Source organism: Crassostrea angulata, chromosome 6, assembly GCF_025612915.1.
Source record: "Crassostrea angulata isolate pt1a10 chromosome 6, ASM2561291v2, whole genome shotgun sequence".
In the NCBI taxonomy this organism is placed as follows: Eukaryota; Metazoa; Mollusca; class Bivalvia; order Ostreida; family Ostreidae; genus Magallana; species Magallana angulata.
The window spans coordinates 30675082-30697698 of record NC_069116.1 but is presented as its reverse complement, the minus strand read 5'-3'; the positions used below and the strand labels follow the sequence as shown (position 1 = coordinate 30697698).

The 22617-nt window shown below is 35.6% G+C and overlaps 1 protein-coding gene across 2 annotated transcripts in view; it reads right to left on the bottom strand.

Moving 5' to 3' along the window:
• Positions 1-22617, bottom strand: part of LOC128187348 (uncharacterized) — a 41070-nt gene that overhangs the window by 1935 nt on the left and 16518 nt on the right. For both annotated transcript variants that reach the window (XM_052857759.1, XM_052857760.1), the window contains exons 4-6: positions 21087-22514; positions 3692-3972; positions 907-1124 (exon numbers count right to left, since the gene is read on the bottom strand). In XM_052857759.1, the coding sequence (XP_052713719.1) occupies positions 907-1124; positions 3692-3972; positions 21087-22514 (1927 nt within the window). The remainder of the gene's footprint in view (positions 1-906; positions 1125-3691; positions 3973-21086; positions 22515-22617) is intronic.

Below are 22617 nucleotides of genomic sequence, written 5' to 3'. Positions count from 1 at the left end.
ATTTCGAAGTTCGGATTACAATGCCGTAATTTTTTACTTGTCTTTTCCACTAATTTTCCCAAGATTTCATGACTGTATCCTTGGATTTATTGCCGTTGCCCAGAAGCAGAAGCAACATTTGTTTGATACATAATTATAAAAGATCATAAATGCATGTGAGGCTTAATACTAATATCAACAGTATTCTCAAATTTAATAAAAGTAGTAATAGGTTACAATTAAAAGAAGACCAGAAAAAGATGACTGCACTGATCGCCGTATTTTGGGTCCTTTTTTGGTCATTCTTTTTGCGTTAATTCTTTGCTCAATTTTACTTCGTCATTTTTGAAAAAGTTTGGAAAAATTCCAATAGAAATTTATTGCCATTTAAGAAATGAAAATAATAATTTTTCTGTTGATCGACGTATCAAAGAAAAATTGACCGGAAAACTTCATCAATGTGCGTAGTTTTTCCTCTGTTTAACCATGAGCGCATGTTTGTCTATAATTGATCTCCTGTTAAAAAAACCAGTAACAGCATATTTACTTTATCAGAAATAGAGCCCTAGAATAACACCAAAACTATTGACCCTGGGACCATGGATTCCAAAATTATAGTAAAGGCTATCTTGCTTATAATAACTATGTACCTAATTCCTTTTTGGTCTGCAGGATACCAAAGGAGATAGTTTAAAAGATTACATTAATTGAAAAGCTTGTAAAAACAAAAAAAAATATGGTTCATGGGAAGGGAGATAAAGTCGTAGTTGCATTCAGTTTCAGAGAAAAATAGTAAATGTTACTAAGTGTACGAGCACACTTATGGAAACCCACAGCAATAAAAACTAGAGTTAATCAGGCTACTTTATCTAGAAAAAAATCTAATCATATTAAATTATTATAATTGTGCATTTTGAATGTGTATACCTTGCTGGCCCTCCTTCCATTCTAGTTTTGTGATGTATGTCATTCCAAGTAATTACTCCATCACGGCCTGTAGTTCTTGACCATCCAATGGTAAACACCAACCGCCTACTGAATGCTACATTGAGTAGCTTAGCTATAAGCCTGCCTTTCTTATTGTTTGGGAGATAACACGAACGACTAATCCCTTTGTAAACGTTTCCGGGATTTGGATGCTCTTCCTGTAAAAAATATTGAAAAAACTATGCAAAGTAAAAATAAATCATAAACCATAAACTGTTTAAAATGTAGCTAAACAAAAAAAAAACACCACTTCAAAGGTTAATGAAGTTAATTTTACGATAAAATATATGTTTTCTTTGGTGCTTCATTGAAGAATGAAGGTAGCGAACATTGCAGAAAATTAATAACTCATATCTGATAAGTTAGAGTATTTTTCTACAATGAACACTGAGAGCATGAACGGGCTTTCAAGAGGTGACCTCTGACTTTCAATCAACCATTGTAGCCTAGCATCATATACAGTATATGGAAGACTTGACTGTTCTTCTGTGACTTGATGGTAAACACTAACAAAAATTCATGCATTTTCACTCTCTGTTAAGGGTTATTCGAAACAAGAGGCCCATGGGGCAGTAGAAGTAATAATAACGAACAAGAGGCCCATGGGGCCACATCGCTCACCTGAGCAACAATGGGCGTTCAAAAGATATTGTGCCATATGATCCCTCGGTAGAACAACAACAAAAAAAGTATTTTAAAGTATTCGAATTTTACACTTATTTTTGCATACACGTAATCTTTGACATTGTACCTTCATGAAATACTATTTTTTACCAGAATAAGAAAACCTTACGCAAGATATAAAACTTAACATTTGGTAGGGGTACACTGTTAAGTTGTTAACTTCCAATTCCCTATATTTTCGTTCTGCCCCCCCCCCCCCCCACTTTGTAAAGCGATCAAAATATATGAGCATATAGGTGCATGTTTTCATCAACTACTTACTAGTTATTGTATTTTTAAAAAAAATATATAATAGTTATTTTTTTTTTAAATCCTACATGTATAGATGTGAAGAAGAAAATTGTACCTCAATGTGCTCAATTCCTCAAATTAAAAACATTCAAAAATTTTATTTGTCTTCTCCATTATAATTAAATGACTGTTATTTACCTCGCGTACAAACCAGGATAATTTTCCGCTGTGATATTTTCTTAGGAATAGCGATAATTACTTTATCCCCGCAACAGAAATGTGTCAGAACTATGGAAACTGTTTTAAAGATGTCGTTTTTATTTACTCGTGTCTGAAAAACTATCAAAATTGATGTAGAATTCACATTATTTATTGTATAAAGAGGGGGCCCAAGAGAGTAGGTATATACAGAATATCATTCTTTTATTTTGTTTGTACTAGTATTAAACATACTCTAATTCATATAGAATTTCTAATGTTCAACAAAAATTTCAGCGTCAATCGTAGAAATATAAGCAAGATACAGAACTCACAGTTCGCCTAGGTTTGAGTCATATTTTGTTCATATGAGTTTATTACATTCAGCTTTAAATTTTTAACTTGGTATTTCCTATTCAGCATTTAAAATGGAAAAAAAGAATGGCCTAAGTTTTATACTTCTTTTATTCACTCAGGACCAGTTCACTGGTATTTGAAGTTCAAAATCAGTTAATACAAATGTACACAAACACAGTCAAGAATCACATGTACAATAGAAGTAAAAATGACGAACAAGAGGCCCATGGGGCCACATCGCTCACCTGAGCAACAATGGGCGTTCAAAAGATATTGTGCCATATGGTCCCTCGGTAGAACAACAAAAAAAAAAGTATTTTAAAGTATTCGAATTCTACACTTATTTTTGCATACACGTAATCTTTGACATTGTACCTTCATTAAATACTATTTTTTACCAGAATAAGAAAATCCTACGCAAGATATAAAACTAAACATTTGGTAGGGGTACACTGTTAAGTTGTTAACTTCCAATTCCCTATATTTTCGTTCTGCTCCCACCCCCCCCCCCCCCCCCACTTTGTAAAGCGATCAAAATATATGAGAGCATATAGGTACATTTTTTCATCAACTACTTACTAGTTATTGTATTTAAAAAAATATATAATAGTTATTTTTTTTTATTTAAAAAATCCTACATGTATAGATGTGAAGAAGAAAATTGTACCTCAATGTGCTCAATTCTCAAATTGAAAACATTCAAAAATTTAATTTGTCTTCTCCATTAAAATAGAATGACTGTTATTTACCTCGCATACAAACTAGGATAATTTTCCGCTGTGATATTTTCTTAGGAATAGCGATAATTACTTTATCCCCGCAACAGAAATTAAATACGAGCTCATGCTATGATCTTTGTGATGTCAAAATTATGACTATTTGATCAGATCTCTTAAAGTTTACATAGAAAAAGAGGTTTGTTCTTTCGAGGGTTTGTATGAGGAAATATATTTGCAAATGTAAAATATATTTATGTTTCAAGATGTTAGGGAATTTAGAATTGGTTCAGTTAGAAAAACAAACCAATACATGTGGTACATGCCAAATATAATTGTTGTTTCCAAATTTTCAAATTGATCAACTAAAGCAAAAAACGGGTATAGTTTCAAAGGAGACATTGGAATTTTCAACATTTTTTGCCCATATTTAAACACTTAGCAATATTGGCCACATACAAATGTCAACAAGCAAACAAAGTTCTCGGAACATAAAAAATGACATTTGATATTAACCATTATGTAAAATGAAAACTTACCCCTTGCTTTCCATTGTTAAAAATAAACGTAAAAACAATTGTTCCAATGCTGTCATTGAATCCTTGCAGTCTACTACCGTTTGTCGTAATTGACATTGTTCCTGGGGGTTGGTCTCCCGTCACTTTCCCGTAGATTGTGCCACAGCTAGGACATTTTGGTTTGTACTCAAAGTACTGCTCAATGCACTCTTTGCAAAATATATGCCCACATTTTTGAAGTTGTTTTGGATCTGTTGGGTCATCCATGCAAATAACACAATATGCCTTTTCTTTTAGTATATCTGAAAAAGGAGAATTAAGTCTAAAAAATCAGAGCATTGTTGATAGTTTTTTTTAGTTACATGTACATGTATATAAGGCACAGTGCACTCAGATTATAAAGTTACATCAACCCTATCGTTAATTAATAAAAGCATTATTTGTCTCTTTACCCACAAGAATACGTGAGAATATTTTAATTACCTTACAAAAATACTACTGAGTTTTATTTGTTTTAAACCGGCAGTTATTATATAAGATGACTTAAGTACAGAGATTAAACATGCAGAATGTCTCAAAATTCTAACGAGATAGAATGTTTTATCATGGCGATTTTATACGTATACTTTGATCTCGATAATTAATAATTATCCCAGGTCAGTGTTCACTATTTACTTTCGGAAGTTAAATCCTGGGTAAAATCTTGCATTTTCCCAAGTTTTGTTTGTTGTTGTTGTAAATTTACACACACATCTGAACCAAAATTCAAAACAAAACTATAGGTGTATGTGCTTCTTTCGGCGCTACGGCGCATTTAACATTACCTCAGAGTTTCCTTTCTGCAGTGAAAATTCAACTTACATATAAATCGCTTTCTCCCCTTTTACTCTTTTATAGGATTGAACCATGGCATCAAATTTAAACTCGGTCTATTTAAATTGAATTAAAATAATTATTAAGAAGTTCCAATATTTAGTCCTGTTTGCACCTATAAATATTAATTCAACACTCTTTTCAAAAATTAAAGATTCAACATGCCATAAAATTTAAAATTTCAAACTTGTACTCAAATCAAAATTGACGAATCAGATAAATCTAAAGAGAGTTACAGGCTTTGACGGTCAGCTGAGTATCAAAGACAAACATCAATAGATTACATGAGCAACTCAAGTGACTAATGGCCATATTTGTCAACACACACCCCACAGGGTTGTTTAAACAAAATAAAAGAAATACCAGAAACATTTTTTGTCTTCAAATTATAGATTGTGTTACCGAGATTTACAAATTGATGGCATCATAACTAAATGTGAAATGTTTGTTAAATTTGATCAGAAAGCATTGTAAACATGTTCAAAATACAAGAAATGAAATGAAGTATTTTGCTGTGATTTGCTGAAAATTGAAGAGAATACTTGAACAGATATTAACTATATCAATAATTCGCCAAGAAGTACGTAACTATACTAAGAGGTATGTGTACACTCACTGACAAGGACAAGCCGACCATCTATAAATTGATAAAACATCCATTTCTCCATCAAAGTACTGAAGAACTGAAAGCCGAGCTCTTTTGATGTGTCTTTACGCATATTGTGTAGTAAGGAGTGAAAATATCTCTTCTCTCTCTCTTCTCTCTCTCTCTCTCTCTCTCTCTCTCTCTCTCTCTCTCTCTCATGCTTTTAATGTCGGCAAAGGGTCAGAAAGCAACCAAATTTTGAAAGCGGCAATAAACAAAATATGTCTGTCTAGTAGAAAAAAATCAAACAGTTGCTGCCTTAAATTTTGCAACAAGCGTTATATATTCAATCCCCATTTCTTCAACGCGTAGGAAAGTATTTCATAAAAAATCATGCGCATTGTATGTGTCTAAAATGCATAATCTTGTTTTTAAAACACGTTATTGATAAAAAAGATAGACAATTCTCTCGAAATCAAAAAAAGAAACAAAAAGAAACAAAATGCAAACACTTTTACCAAAACGTGGCTCTTTGTGTATCTATTTGGTATAGCGGAAGCATAAACTTTGATGCTGTTTGGGTTTTTTTGGTTTACTTTTGAAGTTGTGTTATTTATAATAATGCGGAAACCCAACGATGACCTGTAGAATCCAGTTTAGCATTGCTTAAAACATAAGTCAATGGGTTATTGTCTGTGTAAACAGTGAATTCCTTACCTTGTAGATAATCGGAATATTTCTCTGTTACTGCCCATTTAAGAGCTAAAAATTCCAGCTTGTGCGTGGGATAGTTCTTTTCAACACGGCTTAAACCTCTACTGGCATAAGCTATCACTTTGTCTACTCCATCTTGACACTGGTATAGTACAGCACCTAATCCAGTTTGGCATGCATCTGTATGCAGCTTGAATGGCTTACTGAAGTCTGGATAGGCTAAGATGGGTGGTGATGTAAGCTTTTCCTTGAGGGTATCAAATGACTGTTGTTGTTCTCTTTGCCACTTCCAGTTTGGATCTTCTCTATGCTTGATGTTAGTTCGTTGTTTCTTCCCTATGGCCATTATATCAATGAGTGGTGTGGCGATTTTTGCAAAATCCTTAATAAACTTCCTGTAATATCCGGCGAAACCTAAAAACTTTCGTACATCTTCCGCATTGGAAGGTACTGGCCAATTTTTAACTGTTGATTCACAGTTCTAGAGTTGAGTTGCCTGTAATCGATACATAGGCGCAAAGTCCCATCACTCTTCCTTACCAATACAACGTATGATGAAAACGCGAATGGGAGGGGCGGATAATTCAAGCTGCTAACAAGTCCTTGATGTGCGACCTAACTTCATCAATCATTGCAGGGGGTTTTATTCGATACTTCTGCTTAAATGGATGCTCATCAGACAACTCGATCCTATGCTTCACCTTGTCTGTGGTTCCAATATCTGTATCACTTGTGGAAAATATATCCTAATAAGATTCAACAAGGTCTAGGCATGCTTGTCGCTCTTCATCTGTAATGTCATCAGGAATATGGATTTTTGACAAAATCCCTTCCATCTTTGGTGATACAGTAGATGAACTGTACGAAAATTGACCAAAAATTTCTATAACTACAGGCTGAATCTCACACAAAACAGCTTTTGGTGGAAAAGAAATAGTCCTTGTAGTCCCATTGTTGATAGTCACAGGAAATATCTGGTAATCCTCATATACATAAGGATGCAGTGTTGCCTCTATGTCAACATCATCTGGTATGCAGGTCTTAGAAGACTGATGCATCATCACTGTGACTTTGCTGTGTGGGATCTTTTTATCCACATATCCATCAATAGTAACATTGCTGTTAGGAGGAATAATTATCCTGGTCGCTTCTGCATTCTTAACTAGTCCTAGTGCATATCTATTCCTTTGAAGCTCCTTCTCTCTAATTAAAATACACTGGAATGCTAAGTACCAAGGTGTATGCAAAGCTACATCCTGTAAGAATCTAGAACCAAACTTCTCTCTCGTTGTGTCAATAAGGTTCTGTATTATGTTGGTTCCTATAAGTACTGGTACATGAGAGTTGTAGTTACTTGTGGGAACAACTAAAAATAGACAGTCATGCAGTTCATCTAATGTAGGAATGCCTAATGGATTCAAATTAGCAAATACATATCCTATGTAAGGCATATTTTGGCCATCTGCACATTCAATATGAATGGCATCTTCTATGCTATGAAGTTCAACATCATGCAGTTGCTTCCTGTAAAATTCTTCACTAGTGGTTGACACAGTAGCTCCTGTATCTAGCAATGCTCGACACTGGATGTCATTGATAGCAACTGTAATTTCATTTGGCTTTCCTATTAATGTCTGTTTCCTGGGACTCTTTGTCCTCAAGTCAACCCCTCGTCCGCAGGTGTTGACCTGTTGAAGTTTAAACCTTGGCGACGATGATCAACGAGAACTATGCATCCAATAGCAACATGACCAACTTGACCACACTTGTAGCATGTTGGTAGATCTCTAGCTCTAGAATCCCGAAGTTCTGTTACTACATCTTCAGTATCTTTAGGCTGTTGTGATCTGGGGTACGGTCTATATCCTCCTCTATAACCTTGATTCTGTCTCCCTCTCTGACAAGGCTGTCTAGCCTGTGGCATTGGTCTGTAGTTATAACTGTGTTGCCTGTCTTTCATGCCTCTAATCTCTGTAGTTAGTTGATTGATCTTAGCATCTAATGACTGATATCTATCATCTGGCTCCTCCTTGGGTGTTGCAAATTTTGTAATGGCCGATTTCTTTATTGGTGGCTGATGTTCCATTTCCACCTTCCTCACTGCAGCTCTCAAAGAGTCGAATGTACTAGACTTGTCGTATAAGTGTCCACATATATCTTTCGAAGATGGTCTGAGTTTTAAAGAAAATAGTTCTCAACATTTCATCACACTCTCTAGTCTGTACTAATCCTTTTTGTTGTGCTTTGCTGATAATATCTTCTAAGCGACAACTCCATCTTGCACACTCTTCATCTTCTCTTTGCCGAGCACTATAGAATTCAGCTAGGATGTCCTCTCTCTCTGCCACAGTTCCATATATACTATCAAGCTTATCCAAGCTTGACCTCGTGGAAGCACCAGCTCCCAGGTGCATAACTACACGACTAGCCTTTCCCTTAAGCGACCGTCTTATGGCATGAGATATGGTCTCTGGTTTATATGATTCATTCAGTAGGCACTCAACTTCATATCTCCAGACATCATAAGAGGCATCGGACTTTGAGTCTCCAGAGAAAAAGGATATTGATGAACTGCGGACTTGGAGATGCTGCAGAGGATGTCTCTACCGGTCTGCCAGCAACATCAGCTGATGACTTCAATTCAGGACTATCAGCTTTTGGTTTCATCTTCAATGATTCTAAGGCAGACACTATGTTTTTTACTTCATCAGGAGTCAATGTAGCTTCCTCTGTTTCAGACATGGTGATATATTGTACAGCAGTATACAACACACATACACAAAACAATACAAATTGTAAATATAATTTAAACCCAGAATTCAATTGCTGATATCCGAGAATATAATAGCTAACTAAATGAAATAAATGATATGATAAATGATTTTTTTTTTATTTGAGGAGGGTTTGTTCTATCAATGTATGAAAACAAATGAAACAAGGGATAATTTTTTTTTAAATAAACACAAATGACTTAAGAAATATGAATATATAGTTCACGTGTGGAACTAAGGTTATGAAGTTAATAATGTTTGAAAACGAAAGTCAATTTACGTTTCCAGTATGTACAATGCACTTCCTGTTGACTATATGTAACTACATAAGCAATCAAACTCTAATAAAATATCAACTGATCTAACCAAACAGAATTCAATGCAAATAAATCATTTGTTGTTTACATAAAAAATGTCGCGATAAGAAAAGTAACTGATCACCTGAAATAGAAGATACAAGTAAATCAAGTCTACCTATACATGGATGTACAATGCTGGGCTGAAATAAACAAATTTAAATCATATATACTGAACAGAAAATAAACCGAAAATACTCGACTTGTTTTCACTAGATGCAGGTATCACAACACTATTTTTCCGAAGGTTCACGTCAAAACATGGCTGAGTGAAAATAATTCCCGAATTCCCCTTCGTTTTTAGGAATTTTTCGCCAGCGACAGGGACTGTACTTTTTTATGAGATAAAAAACAACGTGTAAACGCCTGATTTTCCCACCTTTGTAAAAACACGAGGTCACTTGAATTGTTGATGCCAGTTGTTTCGGCAGGGGGATAAAAGGGCTCGGACATGATTTTCAAGCACATGTGTAAATTTGATGTAAACAAACGTTCGTGCCTTTGTGGATGGCTGTGTGTTTTTTGCTACTAAATTGGTTAGGAACAATTGTTTTAAAAGTTGTAAAGAGGAATTTTCCCAGAAGTTTGTTTTAAACTTGCTACCCGTATCTAAAGTTGCGTAATTTTGGTAAGAATATATAGTAAAAATTAATAGTGGTGTTAAACCTAGAAACAAGTCACATACCACTATTTTTACCCCCTGCTCATTGACCACGCAAGTAGTTCTATTCTAAAAATGTATGTTTTTCCCAAAAATTCCCAGGGTGCTAAATGGGCGAATTTGGTGCCTTTTAGGGCATGGATGGAAAGAAGAAGGTTTGAAAAAAAATACTAGCTAAAAACAATTGGGAAAATCGATCTTTAAAGGCGCAATAGGAAGGGTGTAAAGAGGCCAATTTTTACAAATATTCCGAAGTGAAAGTGGATTTTGCAGGGTAGGGGTTATTGTAGGGGCCATATCTCAGCCCCCTCTCAATTGATGGTGGTTTTATTGTTGGGTGATTAGTAAGACCGCATATGCAAATGAGGTAAGTCGTATTTCTATGTAACCATGTGTTGGCACTATTTTTGTCGTCTGCAACTTTCATTTCGTGGCTTTGGACGAATGTCTAACAAAATACAGAGAAAAAGTGCGCTCGGGCTCTGCTCCTGGTTTGAACGGTCAGCGTCGCATCTGGACTGGTGCTAGAAGCAGCAACAACAAATATGGTGTTGTATGCTACAAGCATCCAGTAAAGAACAAGTGGGTTACCGTGCATGTACATAGACTCAGTGTCATGCTACATCATGGTTATCATGAGTTGGGTGCATCTATTGTTGCATCACACTTGTGCCACAACACACTGTGTGTTGTTCCGGAGCACATCACTCTGGAACCACATGGTATTAACAACCAGCGACGGACCTGCCGAGCTAGGGGCACCTGCCTGGGCCACTTTCCCTTCCTGCCTTGCAGACTTGACCTCATTATTGACATGAATTGAGAAAACAAAGAATATAGGTAAGTTTATCATATTTATTACAATGTTACACCGCTAAACATTGGAGAGTCATGCATCTCTCCTCACAATAATGGTTTTAGTATATGCCTGATGGAACATGGTGATGGATTCAGTTCAAGCTTTAAGGTTAGTAATAGTCAGTATCATTCATAAAATGGGTATAAAGTCATTCTGTCACATCCTAGGCGAGGCCTCAGATGATATTGGCATGCTCCTCTCTTGTGGTAGGGATGATCAACTGCTGCAGGTAGGTTCATATCCAATTGTCCCTTCCGGTAGTCTGACTTTGTCCGATGTTCCTGACGATATAGATGGTGTTCCTCCATTTTCCTACCTTGCTGTTTGTTTCTTCTGGTCTTAATCTTCTCCTTTTTGTGGTATTCTTGTCTGTAGAGGAACTGCTGGCCAATCCTGGCTAGTCGTCACTTGCCGGAGTCTGAGTATTGGAAACCGGCAGATTCACACTTGAGTCTGGTTGAGGTTCCTGGTAAGTTATTCCTCCTGTGAATCATGGAGTGCAAATGGCCTTCCATTGTTCTTGAGAATTTCACATTCTTGGGCATGTTACCAATTGCAGATCTATGGTAGGACTCGTTGGCATTGGTGTCAGTCAGAAGTTTCATGGCAGAGATAGCCTCCACGCTCAACTTCATTTTCAGAACTTTTGTCACAATTCTCAGGTCGTTGTCATTCATTTGCAGGGCGGTGATCCTATAGATGGCCAAGTTGCGGCTAAAGTTCCACCAGTTGGAGACCACTCCCCCGTCACAGACCAAGGAATAGGCGGCACACATAGAACAGTCTCCGTCATAACATGCAACAGTTGCCTCCAGGACTTTGGGTAAGAAACTGCTCATTTTCTCCAGGTCTCTGTCATACTTGGTGAAAAGCTTTTTCACTATCATGGAACATCTGGATTTTAAGTCATTGCTAAACACCCTCTGTAACTCTTTCTTTTCTTCTTTTGTCTTAGAATGGAACATTTCATCGCTGTATACTGCTTGGTTGCTGGCACGGAACTGTGATTGCCCAAAATGGACAGGGTCTGCTAGGCGCTCTACTTTTCACAAGGGATGAAGAGCCCACATGGCATCGTCCACTCCTTTAGCACCTTGGGCATCGCCGTCTGTGGTAACATACCGGACTAGAACATCTTGCAGGCCGAGCTGAGTGCCGATATCCTTCCCCATCTCGTATTCCGAGAACGGAGCAGCCGGAGACAGGTTTGCAGTACATTCCACATGACCGCCAGGACAGTCCACTTCCATTCCTTTCCAGCGCAGCCATGCACCAGTCCAGCAGAGTTTGTTCTGTACAGCACAGGCAAGTATATACTTTCTATCTGTATTTGTTTCTACTGCCAGAGAAAAGGCTTGACTGGCATTCTGGCCGGGGGTCTTCCGACTAAACATGACGCTGCTGTTGTACCTTGCATCTGTTGAAATGTTGATGATATTTTCAGGGTGTCCTCGAGTAACGTTAACCTCTTTGACTTTTTGTATCTTGTCATTCATGTCCATTTTGTTAAGTTCTGTCATTTTTCTGCTTGTTTTGCACAGGAGTGTCTGCATGAATGATTTGCTGGGAGCAGGTATGTCCAAACAGGTGAGGAGTTCAATCATCTTCTCGGCCCCGATGGCAGTGTCTTGAATGGCATATGCGAGAGCAATGTTGGTTGCTGATGGATTACGGCCTGGTCCCTCTTGTTGAATCTCATGATACAGGTTGAATGTCGGAGAGGTAAACGGACAATTTGCGCATTGTATCTTGTACTTCCAAGAGATGCCTAGCTTTCTTGCCTCGAGTACAGCAAAATTTGGCATGGGGCAGGTGCTTGAAGTAGTCTGATGAAGATGGGCTGTGCTCGTCATCATATCGATCATTTTCTCCTCACTCACTACACGTTGTCCCCCTTCATATTCATTGCTGTTGGCATTTTGTAGGTATCTGCAGCTTTCTGACCGTGGCCGAAGAATACACGAGGATCCACTCTCCCCATCACAGTCAGGAGTTATGTAGGATTGGCAGTCTAAACTTGGTCGTGTTACCAGGCCATGGTCCCCAGCGTATAGCCGGACAAAGGAGCGTTTACGAGTTGTCTCTTGGTCCTCTGATGAAGCCTTGGATCTGTTAGTATTACCTTGCTGAAAAAACCTCCTGCTGGGCAGCTTCCTTTGGCGGAGTTTCCTCCCTTTGTTCCATGGCCTTTGGTTTTTCTGAAACATTTTGATAAATTCTGTAAGTACTTTCTGCTTGCTGTATCAAAGATGGTGTGATGGATTCCTTTATTTTCATCATAATTATAGTCTTGTATGTTTGACACTACTTCAAATGGCATTTTATACCTATCCATGTCATCTAAACTGTACCCGATGCTAATCCATTTTGACCTGTAAGTGCCACTTCCTTCCTCAAGTTGGTTGCAGTGGCCATGTTTGATTATCCGCTTACATCAAAGGGAATACTTGCTGTTTATTTACTAGCATGTCTGATTTCTATAGTATATTAAATGTAGAAATTTTACATATTTTTTCCTACTGAAAAATCTGTGTCTACATATTTTATTTTGGGGCTTTTCTGGGGATTTATAGCCTTATTTGGGGTATTATTTCAAAACATTATTAAAATTGCATAATATTAATCTTGATGAGAAAAAATGTCAGATGTCTGTGGGCAAAGAGTTGAAATATGACATATTAAAGTTTCAAGGAAATTGATTGTGTGAGATGCTGATGTTTGCATGGAATTTCAGCTATTCCTGTACCTTTTTTCAGGGGCCCATAACTCTGGTTTAAGGACAATTTTTGACCGAAACTTCTGGGAGACATCAGAAATACCCACAGGTGCCAACCTACCAAGTTTCATCAAAATCAATAAAGGTATGTGAAATAATTAGGTCACATACCACTATTTTTACCCCCTGCTCATTGACCACGCAAGTAGTTCTATTCTAAAAATGTATGTTTTTTTCCCAAAAATTCCCAGGGGTGCTAAATGGGCGAATTTGGTACCTTTTAGGGCATGGATGAAAAGAAGAAGGTTTGAAAAAAAATACTAGCTAAAAGTTATTGGGAAAATCGATCTTTAAAGGCGCAATAGGAAGGGTGTAAAGATGCCAATGTTTACAAATATTCCGAAGTGAAAGTGGATTTTGCAGGGTAGGGGTTATTGTAGGGGCCATATCTCAGCCCCATCTCAATTGATTTCCGGTACTTTGGAGATGTTTTTGGACTAATGTTTGTCGGTTATTATGCCAAATTTGAATAGATTTGAGCCGGTGGAATTTTTTATATGAATTTTTGTTTTATAAAGGAAAAAGAGGGAAAAATAATTGTGGTCTGTGTCAAACACATTGTACGAATATCGCGAAGCTCGAGCTCGATCAAAATTTCGCAAAAATATAGTCGCCGATCCCGATTAAATTTTTATATGAGAATACACTGAAATGAAAATAAATGGAAAAACTTGTCTACACTGTAGTATATATATTGGAATTTGTTTTAGGGCTAATTTATATCAAACTGTGGTTTATATGAGATATGTTGTGACTACAATGCTGTATTTGAGAACACAATACCATCACCAAAAACAAACACTATCGAAGCACACCGACAACTGCAAGGTAACACGCCAAAAAATGAATAGTTCGCAAAACCTCTGACAACTGAAGACAAAACCCGATTTTTAAAAACTAATTTTCCTGTCAATGATGGTCGAACGTCAATAGGTAAAGCGATTAATATTTAACTGATTAGTACCATGTAAGGGTATAAAGAAATAGAAGTAATGTGCACTGTTAATTACACCACTTAACCATTCTAGCACTCTTCTATCTTGCCATTATAAAAATTACCAAAAATAAGTCAAATGCGAAAAAAATAAATTATGTCAAAAATAAGTAAAGTGCACTTTTTGTATATATCAAAATCAAAATTTGCGCATGTGGCATACCTCAGACGACGACATTCAGATCTTCACAACTTATCTAAACTACAAATTACATACATAATATCTATATGCAATCAGGACTGTACTTATTGTCAATTATAATCTGATGATTAATGTTAATGGTGTACCGACTCGCCAAACTGTCAGTACTGTGCAAGTCAACTGATTCAATTCACCCGTGAGTCTTTTGTTGATTTCCCAAAGTTTTGAATTCACACTTGAATGACAGGTATTGTCGTATAGATACACGAACTGAAGCGGGCCACAGTTTTTGACTCACAAATCACAGAAAATGAACTCACTCGTGCGGCGATGACTGGAGCGGATCTACCGTCTACAAAGCCGTCTCTGAGTAGCGTGATTCATTGGAAGGTGCGTTGCATCTAGGAGGTGCCTCGATACTCTCTCGTCGGAACTTCACCAGTCTGCTCCAGTTGGTTTCGTCTCTCTCCCTCCTTGTCACTGTGTCCCAACGTGGGCGCCAAATTGTTACAGGTTTTACTTATGATAAATAACGCCTGTTGAGGGTTCGAATATTTATTGTGGCCACAGTGACAGTGGATGAAATTAATCAAATGATAGCGAGCCCATTCTATGGGAATAAGCTTCCTCTATTCACCTAATGATGAGTTTATAATCGTTATGGATATCAGAAAGAGAAATAGTCTGTTGTCAAACTTTATGATCTAGGTCTTATTCAGGTCATATATATATATATATATATATATATATATATATATATATATATATATATATATATATATATATATATATATATATATATATATATATATATTACATGCCACCCTCTGGCTGACCAAACAAAGATTCACAACACTTGGCGGCAAAATATAGTACTCAGATAAACAAACCAACCACAACAACCCTAACAAATATCTGACCAATAAAATTTATGCACACAAATGTTTACCAAATCACTGCCCCTGGGGTATATATACAGGTATGTAAAGGTACAGGGTGGATCTTAGGGGGTGTGGTGTGTATTTAAAATGTGTGTCAGATTTGGTTGGTTTTATTTTAAAATCTATATACTTACTCTATATACTTAAATAATATGATATCCATAATATTCATACTATTACATAACCATTATTTTGTTGCTTTTTGCGATTAACATGACAAATGTTTTATCATATATTCATAATTCTAAAACTGCCGTCACTTAGAGTATTGACTTAAGAAAATTATAAAGAAATTCCTAATTGCACAAAACATCATAGCAACCGCTATTGCTTTTTCTTAAAGACAACCGTAACTTCAACTGATATTGCATTAAAATTGAGGACATGTTTATATAGTAATTCCAGTTAATTTATATTAAAGTATCATGATCCAGGTATAGGTATAAAGTCCTCAAAAGTTCCTAAATTCTTAGACTTAAGTGTAGTTTTTGTGATTTTTAGTTGTTGTTACCGTATCAACGAATACCAATTTTCAGTTTTAAATATCTTTGTTGCTCAAGTTTAACAAAAATTATTTTTTTTCCATTCAAAGCTGTTCATGTTCGAATAAAACGATAAAATGTTATTTTGAAGTGCTATTTAGTTACCATAGAAACACATTTAAACTTTCATATGCCCATGAAATGTTTTCAGTAATTTAAAAATTCACAGTAATAAGTATATGATTATTTTATTCTGTGTAGCTGAAACTGCTGCAATCTGTTATAAATTGTACTCAAATTGCTTTAAATGGCCATTTTTCAATCTTTTGTTTCTGTTACTAAGGCAATCGGTCCTCATAGCAACCCTTTAAGATTGTATAGCATCATTATTCACGAAAGGGTATCAAAATACGAAATATTAACAACATCAATGACTTTGCGTGGCCACTGAATTTTGACATTTACTGAGAATTGATCTTTTAAGGTTAAGATCTAGTAAATGAAAGGTGCTTACAGGTTTATGAAATTCAAGATATAAACTCTTTAAATGATGCTTCATAACAATATCCTTGTTTTATAGGGTGTACCAGGGCTTAATTTTTTGGTAAACTCAATGAAAAATCATGTTTTAAACAATCATTTTCTATGAAATATGAAAGATAAAAGTAGCAAATATCAGAGTTTTGTCCATATTTGACTAGTGAAATATATCTAGAATGCCTAAAGTCTCTCCAAAAACAACATGAAACAAGCTCTTGACCTCCTCTTAAAAATGATGTCAAATAGAATTTAGGTACTGGGATTACTTTTCCCGTGATTAAATATAGAATGTCAAAATGTTGTTTTATTTTCTACATAATTCCTTTAAAGCTGTAAAATACGGGAAAAGATTAATCAAATCAATTGTGACGTCATTGCCTGACGTCATGACGCCAGGCATATCTAAGGTTTAAAAGTTGCAATCTCCGAAACAGTGCAGACAATGGGACAGGCAATATCATGATATTTCACAAAAAAGATTAACCGATGCATGTTTAAGATGTCAGCATTTACATTCACAATTGATGAAAATGTTATATGGCATGTAATAACAACAGCGAGCAAGAGTTTTCAAGTAAAAGGGACGTTCACCATGCAGTACACGTGTGTAATCCTGATTTAAAAATAGATCAGCATTCTGCCATATTTAAACGTTGAGAAAGGGGGAGGGGGTCATCGCAATAAGTTGTAACATACATATGTATTGTCTATTACGGTACAATGTAAGTAATAATTGGTGTTGGATTATCATTATTACAAGAGAGTCATCAGTTTGGATTAAAACAAATATATATTTATACAGCTGGAATGTTTACTGGAGGAAGTAAATTGCCAAAGCGAGGTGTGACCCGATTTTCGTTCAGTTGGGCGATTGCATTAATCTTGAAAAGGGATCATAGCTCGCGTGTCTTACTAAATGTACATTACTACATTTAACAATTACTAATCAAATGTGTTTCTTAATTCGATAGATTTCTTCCAACGCATCCAAACCAAAGTATAATATAATGTATGCAGCTGTTACAAAACAAATATCAAAAAATTCATCTGACCCCCTCCCCATGGCTCTCTGCCAATGGATGAGTTCATTCGTTGCGTGAACGGTAATAGGAGCAGGCACGTAGCATTAGGGGGGGGGGGCTGGCCCTCCCCACTTTTTCTCGCAGCAACAAATTTTTTTAAAATTTACATATAAAAAATTGAATTATCATGGAGTTGGCCCCACAACTTTTTTGGGAGTATGTAAACAATTGATATGAAAATAAGGAAATGAGGAGTGAAATTGAAGCTAAAAGTTATATATGACCCCCCCCCCCCACCCCCTCGTATTAGGATTTGAAGGTTTTGGGAAACTTTAAATCTCTCTTTTTTTTTCTTTTGCTTTTTTTTTTTTTTTTGCTTTTTAAGATTTTTTTGATGAGTCTGCTCCCCCCCTTTCGAAAACGATGCTACGTGCATGAGCAGGATTTCGCGCCATAATGTCTCATTCATAGGTTTTGCGCGCGAGTTAACGAGTCCGTTAAATGGGCTCATGCGAATACCCAAGAGCACACCATGTGTTTACATCACAGGCACGTAGCATCGAGAGTTGGGATGAGGAAGGCTGCTTCCTCCTTCCCACTTTTGCAGTGCAGCTGGCATAGAACATATGGAAATATCATGGATTTGCCCCCCCCCCCCCCTTCCCCCACACTTTTGTAGAAGCATGCAAAAAATGAAGCTGCAAATAAGGAATTCTTATTGAATTGAAGTTACAGTTAGGGTTTTTTTCATGAATTTGAGAATTTTCCCTTTTTTAATTGCTTGTCAAGATGATTTTGATGAAGCTGCCCTTACATATTCAAAAACAAAACGTGTTTGTATACCCTTTCATATTTCATATGGTTGGAAATTTTTAATAATGCCATTTAGTTTATTTTGCATCTTAATATAACAAACACATGTACAATTAAAAAAAAACGACTATTTACTCTCATGCTTTCAAGCTTACATAAACTTATATGATATGTGTACATTCTAAAAAAAATGAATTAATGAAATAAATGAATTTCAAGTGATATATATGTACGTGTTCTAGATCGAGGAAAAGACTGACATTTCGTCTTAAATTTGCACGTTCCGTTTATAGATTTATGATCAGCAGCGAAAATTAAAATTCATTTCTGATTAGATAGCCTAATTGATACATGCATGCTTCTATTGATTAATTTTGTTTAGTCAGGCAAGCTTTTTGGAAAGCTATTAATTGTAATGGTTCTAGCATCAAAAAGGCACCCTGGATTCATTTACTAGATCTTGACCTTAAAAATATAAGACATGGGGTGATTTGACGGAAATTATAACAAATATATCAAACATGTGTTAATTTTCTATTTCGAAAGCCGTATATGTATGTGGTCATCATTTCCATCCATTACAATACACGTTTATTACTTTAAAATTTGAGTTGCAAGAACTTCTGAGGCAGGTAAAATGACAATTTAATATTGAAATGCCGAGTGAATTTTACGTTCCGGAATCAAATATAACGCCTCATATCAGAGTCGATTGAAGTACGAAGTAGCACACGAATAAAATTTTGCCTGCACTGACTTTCAGTGCAACTTTTAATATTTAAAAATTTAAAGTCCATATTGCGTTTTGCAAGACAAAAGCAATACATCATATTTATAAACACCTTAACAGACAACTACATGTATCTACTACTTTATGGCAATCGACAATATGATGTGTTCTTGTTTAGTTACTTCACGATATCGTGAAGTAAGTTGAACGGAGAAAGTGCTTCGTAATAATACTATGAACGTTAGCCTCGTTTATATTCAATACAAAGCCAGTACATCGCTAAACGAAGAAAATTATACGATAATTTCACTCCCAGTGATATAATACAAAGTACCATAGTTGTCTGTCTAGTCATATATTTACTCTGTTGATAGAAATAGTCCAGAAAATTCAATTGATGACGAGACCTAAATAAACATCGCCATTTTATATGTACATTTATTCAATCATAATTCTCACGTGACAATCAAAGCGATAAATATGTATCTATGTATATCATGAAGTTTTGGTGACTCATGCGGGAAATGAAGGTGGCGTTACTGCAGAAAAAGTACAAAACCCGCGTTAGAATTTAATATGAAAGTATAATGATAAAAATTTCATAGTTAAAAATTTGCTAAAGCGCAGTTGTTAGGCTGTTGTAAAACTAAAAAGTTGTTTGGGAACGTTTCAATTTTTAATTTAAAAAAATAGACAAGTATGATGTTTAATAAGTTAGATACGTACTCTGTATCAAAAGTGAATTTTTTTTTCATTTTCATGAAATCCATAACGGGATACCAATAATTAAGAATATCCACGTTATCACGGTTGTTCTGTGTAGTGTATCTATATATTATATCGTTTGAATTTTAAAAGAGAAAAAACACATTTGTATCATTAGACGATTTTACAGACTTTTAAACTTTTTAAAGGTGGTATAATTCTGTATTTGACTGATCTCTTTTATTTTTTCACGTTTTCATGTTTAAAGCCGATAACGTTATACAATCATAACTTAATTGAAACTGTCGTAAACACTTGTTTTTTTTGTGTCGGTAAAGATTTTTGTAAGGCTGAATCTTTCGAAATTAATATCGATAGAATGATTATACATGTACAACAGAATTAGCATATCTGTAAAGCACTCTGTATGCAATTTTTATAAGCCGATTGCAAGTTATTTGGAGCTTGTGTAAAATTGAAATTCAAATTACGGTATATTAAGTTTTGTTGAATTAAATGCATAAGTCTTTAACGTCTATGTTTATGTTTTTAAACAATGTGACTTCGTATGTCTATCTCATGACGATATCCATATTTCATGATCGAGAGCATGCTTTTTAGTGAGGGCATGTATATCGCACAGTAGCGATGCTATATTCTCTTCGTGAGAGGATAATTCAAAGAACTGTTTACACTCTTATATTAACCACATCCAAACCGTATCAGATGCGTATCCAAAACGTTCCTATTTTGAAAAACAAGGTCATCCAAACCTGTTCCGTTGTTCACAATTAATCGACATAAACTGCTTATTTACATATTTACATAATTTTAACACAATCTTCATAGAACTTTAAAGATTTATATGCTTTTAAATAGATCTAACGATCTTTTTAATGTAAAAGTAGACAATGTAAGCCTTAAATAACACGAAAACTTATCAAGAAGCAAACGGAGCCTCCATTTTCACTTTATCCAAACACGTCATTACCGGCGCGGATACATGACAGTGTAAAATGCACTGTCAATCAGTGAAATATTTTTTCATTCATACATTGTTTAACCTCTTCTTGTATGTTACAGTTACAAAATGTAAGTTGAGGAATCAATCCGCGTGTTGTTTTATGTAACCCCTTTTCAAAATTTAGTGCATAATTCGCCTTTGTGTTTTAATTAATTGATGAAAAGTTATAACAAATAATTAAATTCTACATCTATCGAATTTTCATGTATTCTTTCAGTTATTTTTGCATCATTTCTGCATTATTTCATGAAATAGAGATCATTGCAACAATTATTTGGCTCAAGAAATGGTATCATTTGTGTAGCCAATTGTGAGAAGCAATGGCATTAATTCGAATATGAAACCAAATTGATAGTTACGAATATAATGCATTCATATTTCGCAGTGTGAAGTTAATTTTCTCTCTAAAATCTAAAATATACTATACCACATTCTATTTTTGTAGCTTGTACTTCTATCATTCCCTCCAAGGTCTCCAATTCGATCTCATTACTGACTACGATCCAAGAAAACTGAAGTGCTCTATCTGGAACCCATATTCCAGTAAAAGTAGTTGATGATGTACCAGAGGAGCACAGAACGGATTTCATGATTTTTCTTCTGTTTTTCAGATGTACACTGACATTTTCGTCAACTATTGGTATACCGTTAGAAGAGTGTAATTGGATTTGAAAATGTACTTCTTCGCCTTGATAGCAGACTGGAGGTGAAACAACTACTTTAGATTTGGTTGGATTGACCTTTGTAACTAATATTTTGCCAAAACTGTTTATTGATGAAGTCAAACATGCATCTGAAGGTTTCGGAGAAAATTTCATGATATCCATGCTGACCTGTTTTTCAATTTCCTGTCTTTTGAGGTTTTCAAGTTGTGACTGAATAGAATCGCCAATGGCTAAGAAAGACTGGTGATCATTCAGTTTTGGTGAAATATTCCAATAATAACAGGCCTGTTTGCACGAGTTGATATATGATGTTATCTTTTTCTTCTCATTTTCAATACATTTTTGTTTGTCATTCACCTGTTCAGCTACGACATCACATAATATTTTTTCTCTAAGTTCTAAAGCTTTTTTTGCTTCGCTGAACCGTGCTTTTATTTCGTTCTGAAGTTGCTGAGAGTCCAGCATACATTTTGCGTTCATATCTTGCAACTCTGTAACAGTTTTTTGAGCTTGATCTACTTTCGAAGCAACGTTTTGAAGTGTATTCTCTATTTTGGTTTTGTTTTCTTTCCCGACCTCTGCTACGTTACAATACGCATGCTCCTTGTGAGTAGTGATGCAGCACAGAACGCAGACAGGTTTCATGCAGGCAGAGTCTAAACAGTACATTTTCAGCGTTTCATTTTCATGCCCATTCACTGGGCAATGTACTGTTTTCCTAAACAAGCTCATGCAATTTTTTTCTTCGCTTAAAAGACCTTTAATTTCCAAAACAGTGTGTGATTTGAACGGTTTGATAGCTGAATGTAATTTCACACATTCAACACATATGAAAAGAGAACAATCCGAACAGCGATGTGACGCTATTTTATGACTTGTGCACATTTCACAAATCAAGCTAGAGTCGCCTTTCGTCAGACGTAAGATTTCTGATGCAATTTCTCTCGTACTGTCAACTTGCAAGGATAAATCACCATTTTGAAAACAAATATGAATGCCATGACACTCGTCGCATTCTAATCCTTGTTTTTCTATAGTTGAAATATCCTGAGTACAGCTTTTACATATGGCATGTAAGCAGGGGAGCAGAAACGGTTTGTGAGCTTCGTGATCAAATTCCTGCTTGCAATTTCTACAGGTAATAAAATCTTTCAGTTTCGTCGAATCAGCAAGAAAACCACGAACATCAACTGAAATTATATATATATAACAAGATTGGTTATTTACTTCGAAATCGTCTATGATTGGCCATTGCTGATGATATTACTTTTTGGACGATATACATATATCTGA